The sequence below is a fragment of the Atta colombica genome, unplaced genomic scaffold, assembly GCF_001594045.1.
Source record: "Atta colombica isolate Treedump-2 unplaced genomic scaffold, Acol1.0 scaffold38, whole genome shotgun sequence".
Lineage (NCBI taxonomy): Eukaryota > Metazoa > Arthropoda > Insecta > Hymenoptera > Formicidae > Atta > Atta colombica.
The window spans coordinates 1,549,434-1,557,312 of NW_017259490.1; the positions used below are offsets into that span (position 1 = coordinate 1,549,434).

Below are 7,879 nucleotides of genomic sequence, written 5' to 3' on the forward strand. Positions count from 1 at the left end.
ATTATCATATTGATGGATTAGATTCAATCAATATTGATAATATAATTGTGATTAATTTTTTATATATTTTTATTGCTTTTGAAAGTAAGTAACTATTAAGTTTGATCATTCCTTTATATGATTTAAAAATTATCAAGAAGGTTTATTAATATTTCTAATATTTCTCAAGAAAATACAAATTTTTAGCAATCATTTCGCGACAGATTATTAAAGAAATAGCAATTTACACATTTTGTACAAATACATATCATCAGAGCAAAATTACAAAGAAATTAGAAATTATTTTCAAGAATACACTACTGTGTATCTTGACACAAGATAAGACCTATGTTATTGAAAAAAAGAAGTTGAGGGACTGACACAATACTAAGTTATAATAAGAATATATTGTGTCAGTATTTAAAAATGACTTAATAGTACATGTTCCTACATAGCTAGCTTCCCGCTATTTGTAGGTACTAAGACCTATTCTGTAACTTTTTAACGTATAACATATAACTCTTAACATGTAAGCTTTATTCATGTTATAAATACAGTAATTATTTAATCTTTCTCTCCTTATTTCAATTCTTTTAAAATTTAGCAGTATTTAGACATATATTTTTTTATTAATGAACTCTTACATGTACTTTGTACATGTAAGATATTTTTTTATATATGAATACATGACCGAATTGTAAATAATTAATTATACAATACAATTTATACAATAGTAATATTTATACAATAGTAATATTTATACAATATTAAATCGTATATGATATAGGATCGTATATGTGAGAAACAACCTACAGAAATAATATCTTAAATGATCTAGCTAAATCGTAAGTGCTTGGCCCTGATTCGATTTATGACAACAAATGCTCATGAGCATTTGTTTTCGTTTAACATTTGATAAACAAGAATGAAATAATAATAAGACATTTTTCTCAGAAAATTGAGAGATCCCAGGTCGAATCCTGACTGAGGTAATATTTTTTGCAATAAATTTCTTACTTTCTTTTTTTCTAATTTAATTTAGGGAGGATTATTAGCGTTTCAGAATGATTGTGTTGAAACCGAATGTTATCGGTTCGCAATTATATCTGGAATAAATTGATTTAATAAAAGAATATATAATGTATTATTTGTAACATCCAAAATTTGATCGATTTTGGTTTTTTTTATCGATTTATTTGAATAAAATGATTTTTAAGCGTTGTTTGAGCGTGAATCGAACCGCGGTCCTTGTATAATTTTGTGTGAATTTATATACTATGTATAGTCTTTTAAAATGCGCGCTTTTAAAATAATTTTTCGGTTTTGAAATGCAAACTCTATTAAACTATCGCAGTAATATCACGAGTTAAACTAATAATCTAACAATTTAATACTCTTTATGCATCTTAAAACGATTTTAATAATGCTGAATATATTAAAATCTGTAAATTAATTCTTATTGCGAAAAATAAAGGATTACATACGTAGTATATAAGTTCACACAGAATTATATAAGCATTTAAGATTTAGTTAGATCGTTTAAGGTAATAATATTTAAATTTCATTAAAGAAGCACTGAAAATTCTTTACTGAAGAACATAGTGAACCGCGGACATAATTGAATCATTATTACGTTCATTATTATATTCATTATTATGTTCATATAACATGAATAAAACCCGGAAGTGAGTATATAATATAAAATATATGGATATAGTATAAAATATATGCAAAAAACCGATTAATGATATAAAGAATATTATACTGTCATTATCTAAATTAGATTTAAATAGTTAAATAATTAGACTTGAAAAGTTACAAAATAGGTCTGTAATAGTATATACTCTCTGATGTACAGGTTTGTTCTCAATGCTATTATATTTTTTTATATGTATATGTATGTTTCAATTACAACGTTATATACAATTAGAGAATTTATTATTTTGATAGCTTATATATTATTCTCTAATTTTAATTTTAATATCAATGAGAATGAATTATGCTATCGTTTATAGATTTAATTTGGAAAATTAACTTTTATGCAGAATGATTCATCTAATTTAATTAGTTTGAATTACTCTTGTTCCTTGTAAAGAAAGATCTGGAATAAAAGTTCTGTGATTTTAAAAGACATATTAATCAATTATATTTTATATGACAATAACATTTTTTTAAATATAAAAGGGATTTTTAAATTTCTTTTTGTTATGTTATAGTTTAAGTGAGAAATTACTTCACATTAAGTGTCAAATTAGATGAATTATTTTGTATAATTTTACTATACTTATCAATGACTTATCATTGACTTACATGTGTTGAGATATGTGAAATTATCGTTATCTAACGATTTGTACTACAGACGGAACTTTATAAACGTCCAAAGACAGTGAATCGAATTCATTATCATCTTATACCATATACGAATCGCTGCTGTACATAAATCTCAGCAATTGATAGTATCTAGAAGCGAAAAGTTTTTATTATAAACAAGTTTTAATTTGAAGTGCTCCGAATTTCTTCATTTTCTATTCATATTTCGTGAAGAAATTTTTATGACAAGTATATACAAGTATTTTGATATATATTTTTTTACATACTGTATTATGTTTCAAACGAATACGAAGCTCATATATGCTCAAAGTCTTAATGTTTATTTTTAATTGGTTTTTAACGCAAATAGAATTTTTTTATTGTTATTTTTGACTATGGACAGTATGATTATTCCTTATTATTATGATTATTGGAATCTTAAGTTCATGTACTTAATCAAGGATGTTCGAAGTTTAAACTTAGTTATTACATATTGAGAATGTGTAGTGAAGAATTTCTTGTACGATTAATTATGTATCATTTATGGATATCTTTATGGAGAAATGTAGAAAGTTAATTTTTCTCCTCTACGTTATATCCATAAACGTAATAAGTATAAACTACGCATTTCTATACATGAAGTTATCATTATCGTTATAAAAAGAAAGATTGATTCATTCTGCTTTCTTTCTTTAAAACATCAATTTGAAGAAAGATGCTGATATCAAGGAATGCATAGTCTGTACTTATTACGTCTGTGATTTTATTTAGATTTCGCACAATGCAGACTCGGAGTATATATAAATCAGCAAATAATTCCGTTATTTTATCAAAAGGAAAAATATATATGTATACGAATATGTCCATTATTCGCAACGGAAAATTATTAGCGACAATAATCGAGTACCAGTTTCCATTACGAACGAATATACGTGTCAACATATTGGCAGACTCAAGCGTTTTAATGTGAATTGCATTGTGAACAAACTATATCTTCCAGAAGAAGCCGATAGGATTCGCTTGTTACAGCGCTTAAAGCTTCCTCTCATCTCCTTAGAATAGTTCTCTAAGATAAGCCAGTAGAATGCGCTAAGAACGCGAGATTGCCGTGCCTCCTGCCCCACGTACAAATCCGCTTCCGGATTGTTTTCCATTCGGTGGTCGTTTTATGAGACGGCCGTGCCTCTGCGATGATATAAAAATCAAAAGTCGGAGCCTAACGCTGAGCGTATATTTTGTGTAATGTAACATTTATAACTAGAGGTATAATTACCGCGACAATAGCGACTACCTTAGACTATCGTATGCATGACAAGCAATTATGGGTATATCCCGAGTCTTCAGCCGAACTTATATTTTTAGCGTAGTGAGATTAGTGAATAATCCTACCTGCCATGAGGCCAGTTTTTTACTTTATGACGCTCGTCTCTGAATTGCACGCGCTACACTGTCTTCTTATCGCGCGTATGTTGAGATGAAAGTGCAATCAAATTTAATAAATCAATGCCTTTGAAGTCAACCACTATTTGCATTTGAGGAGATAAATAATTAATGTTTGCCTACAAAATCGATAATGTTTAATGTTAATAGTGTTTGATAGAAAACATTAGGAATACTCGAGCCAGCCAGCTATGCAAGTGTAAAAAAAAACGCAGATCGATTATACGCTTCAATATATCATTTAATATAAGCATGAGAGTGTGTGTACACAGGCATTATATAATTTTTTTATGAAGATTTTTTTTTATACAAAAGAAAGGGGGAGATAAAGTGAAATGAAAAGAAGAAGCTACGCGCGTTCAAGAGAATGCGTAACATTCTCGTGCGTTGATTTGGAAGAATAGACGACGCATAGTGCCTTTTCTCTGGGATTTATTCACACCGTTATCATTTGAAATTCATGTATTGGGGAGGCACACTGGCATAAATAAAAAAAAACATTGACATAAGTTACTTAGATAAGACGGCGTTTATTTTCGTTTCGTTTCTTCTGTTATGAGGAGAGTGAACGTTCGATGCCACACTGCCTCTACATCAGCTGTTTTAGACTACTTTTATACTGTTGATGTCACGCGCAGCTAATCAGAGTCTGTATATTACTGCCATAATTATATACGAAACGAAATGTATACTCAATATACCTTTATAAATAAAACGCGACTAAAAAAAGAACCATGTTGTGCATTTATTGCATCAATCAATGTATTGTGTCAATGGATGTTAATCTCTTTGCGTATAGATTTACTCGGTGACAAAGACGAATTAGCGTTATAACAATAAAATCGATAATATCACCAATTCACATAATAATGTTATAAGGCGTTTTCTCTGGCGACAATGTCGGAGTGACCTAGAATATCAGTGGCGTTTGCATTTCTTTCTGCCTACTTAAGGTTATCGAGTTCCTGCTTGGATGCAGGCGGTTCGCCTTGCCGGATTGTGCCGCACCCTGTGTTACAGCCAACAATAATAATGACTAGCGAACCGGCTTGACTTCGTTGCATTTTTATTTCTTCGCCTTTGCTCCCTGCCTCGCATTTTCACTCGCGAGCTTGGATAATAAGATAATCGTTCCTTTGTTCCTCCTTTCTTCCGTTTCTGTAATTCGCAGTCGTGTTTCAGTAATTCGCAGTCTTCCATAGTACAAGACACAACGCAACGCTATTTCGATGGTATTTTATAATAGATGGCTATTTAAATTTACGTATGTGTATTGACTACAAATTAGTTTTAATAAAAGAATTTTTTTAATAAAAAAATTTTTAGAAAATATTAATAACATAAGCACTATTTTATGACGCTTATAAAATAAAAGAAAAGAAAACATGTCTTTAATCGATTAACATAGGAAAATATATATCTTTATTTAATATTAAAATTAAAATTATCCTGTTATGATATTTATATCAAATAAGTGTAATTACAATTATGAATTAAATAAAAATGATAGAGAATTAATGAATATACTTTTGATATAACATTCCTCGTAAAATATATATATATATATATATCGGGCGTATCCCACATTTCCTTCAATATCGTGGGATTCTCAGTTGCAACACGATGGAGAACGCAAAGGTTACCGGATGAAAGTAAGTTGACCCTATGAAGCACGTGATTATACTCGCATTTGTACGTGAAATCGCATGTAAGGTACATCGAGCATTGCACGATCATTCGAAATCATTCGATTCTGCAGTTCCAATGTTTTATTCTTCAGATACGGAGATATATCGTGTAGAGATTTGCTTTGTAAGGGAAATCTTTTGAGAATATATTTTAGTATATAAATTAAATACTTTACGATATTTTGAAGAATTATTGATAATAAATTCATATAAAAAAAGAAATAATTATTATAATCGAGTTACATTTTAAAATTAATTTGGAACATGAAATAAAAATAAAAACGCGAGATCACGACTAATTAAAAAAAAAAAATATTTTTTATATGACTCTCTTGATTATTAATTTTTTTGACACTCAATCACATTTTCATTTCAAAAATAAAATTCTTTTGTTAAATTAATTAGTTAATCTCATCTCGGATTCGTTATTGCTTCTCATATCACATAAAAATTCACTTGCCACTCAACTTTTGCTGAACGTATAAGAGAAGCCATCGGGAGTCCGATTGAAGCTGAGCTTTCCCGGTGGGTAAAAATTTCGGGACGTCGCCGGAACCGAGGCCGGTGTCGTTATCACTTTATATTGTGATGCGGGGCGAAGTTGGGATTGATAGTGTGGCCTCGGTGGCGCATACGAGGGTATACCTTGCAACTCTGAAAGATAATGATAGCGAGGTGGCGGCTGCGGCTGGTATTGCGGTTGAAGCTGTGGTTGAGGCTGTGGTTGAGGCTGCAGTTGAGGCTGTGGTTGATAAACGACAGATTGTAGCTCATAATCCGGTTGATAACGCCGTGAATATTGTTGAGGGGATGGTGGTGCGTAACTCGGAGGCTGATAATCTGACGGATTATATTGCGCCAACGGTATGTATTCCGGCTGCGGTGGTACTTGCGGGGGTGCGCTAGGAATGTGATCTCCGGTCGCCTGCGAGACAAAGATTAATTTAAAATTCGATTGAAGTTAATGAGATAGAATCGAGTGAACTTGAGCTTCATATTACCATACGATTAATTTGCAATAAATTAATGAACTCTTTTTAAACTTTAGATTTAATTTTTTTTAAAATATTATTTATATATAATATTTTATATAACAAGTTACATCTATAAAAAAGTTAATAAATTATAAATTTAGTATATAACAAAATTTAATTATAAAAAAATCTAGTGAAGAGATAAATTATAAAATGTAAATTATAAATTTAGCGTCAAAATTAATAAATAGATTTAGTTAGTAGCAAGTATAATGTGCACTTTACGTACTTGGAATCCATTCTTTCCCGCTGTATAAGTTACGGTGCGTCTTTGCCCGGTTGGGTCGATGTATGAGTATGATCCACGTCGATTACCTTCTATGTCGCTTTCCTCTTTAAATTCCACTCCGTCTTCTTGAGAGTAGGCAGCACCGAATGTGCCATCACCTGCGAGATAACGCGCGTCGCTTAAAATCGCCGCTTGATGTGGCGATTGATAATGAGATTCTTGGCAGGAGACACCGATGACAATACTCAACAAAATAATCTGTGTATGTAATGAAAATAAAATTGAATATAAAAACGAATTTTTTTGTTCGACGAAATGAAATATCTAAAAGATATAATTAGATACGAAATATTCTTGTGTTTTATTATTTAATATATCTCGTTTTACGACATATATAATTATATTCTGATATATTTTATTAAATTTAATTATATATTTTTTATTATATTTTATATAGAATTCTATTATCATGTGTTAAATGATTTGACAAGAGCGTGATTTAAGATTAAATAGATACTTACGACTACAGGAGTCATGTTGAGGAAATAATGGATTCTTATGCAGCGGGAAGACCAACAATACTCTCAGAAGTCAATGAGAGGGGCGTTTTATATGGCGGATTGACTCAGGACGACCCGGCGAAGAGGCCTTGATAGGAACTCGCGCGTCCCAATCACATCCGTCTTCAACCACGCCCTGCAAACAATTTCTGTGCAAGTTTCTAGTCGTTGAACTATCCGCAACTGATAACTTAGTCTAATATCTTGCTTAACTCACGAAAAAGTTGAGTAATTTATAGTTTCTTTATTTTAGAGTTTCCAAAATCCCTGACGTGCGAAATGTTTTTTTCTTCTACATTTTTATTCTTCTTCAAAGAAGACGAATAACTATGATTTAAAAAATTATATTTTTTTGTGTATATGACTCTCTTAATTGTATTATTAACTTGTTTCACATTCAGTCACATATTTATGTCAAATAAATTTTATTCTTAATTAACAGCGAGGATTTTCCATGAGAAAAACCAAAACAGTAACGCGACATTATTTTACTCTATTATTTTCTGTTTTTAAATTTAAATAATGTAAGTATATATAAATTAATCGAATGTAACAAACTTATATATATATATAAGTTTGTTACATTCGCTTAATCTATATATACTTACATTATTTAAATTTAAAAACAGAAAATAATAG

General features: G+C 30.2%; 1 protein-coding gene across 2 annotated transcripts in view; it reads right to left on the reverse strand.

Annotated features, from left to right (window-relative positions):
• The window catches only part of LOC108691052 (larval cuticle protein 2), an 8,471-nt gene extending 1,232 nt beyond the window's left edge, over positions 1-7,239 (reverse strand). Inside the window, exons 1-3 of one of the 2 annotated variants that reach the window (XM_018198678.1) lie at positions 7,202-7,239; positions 6,681-6,938; positions 6,063-6,342 (exon numbers count right to left, since the gene is read on the reverse strand). In XM_018198678.1, the coding sequence (XP_018054167.1) occupies positions 6,063-6,342; positions 6,681-6,938; positions 7,202-7,216 (553 nt within the window). In that variant the 5' untranslated portion in view covers positions 7,217-7,239. Of the gene's footprint in view, positions 1-5,878; positions 6,343-6,680; positions 6,939-7,201 lie in introns of those variants that run through there. The other variant, XM_018198677.1, reaches the window with a different exon arrangement.
• Between the last annotated feature and the right edge of the window lie 640 nt (positions 7,240-7,879).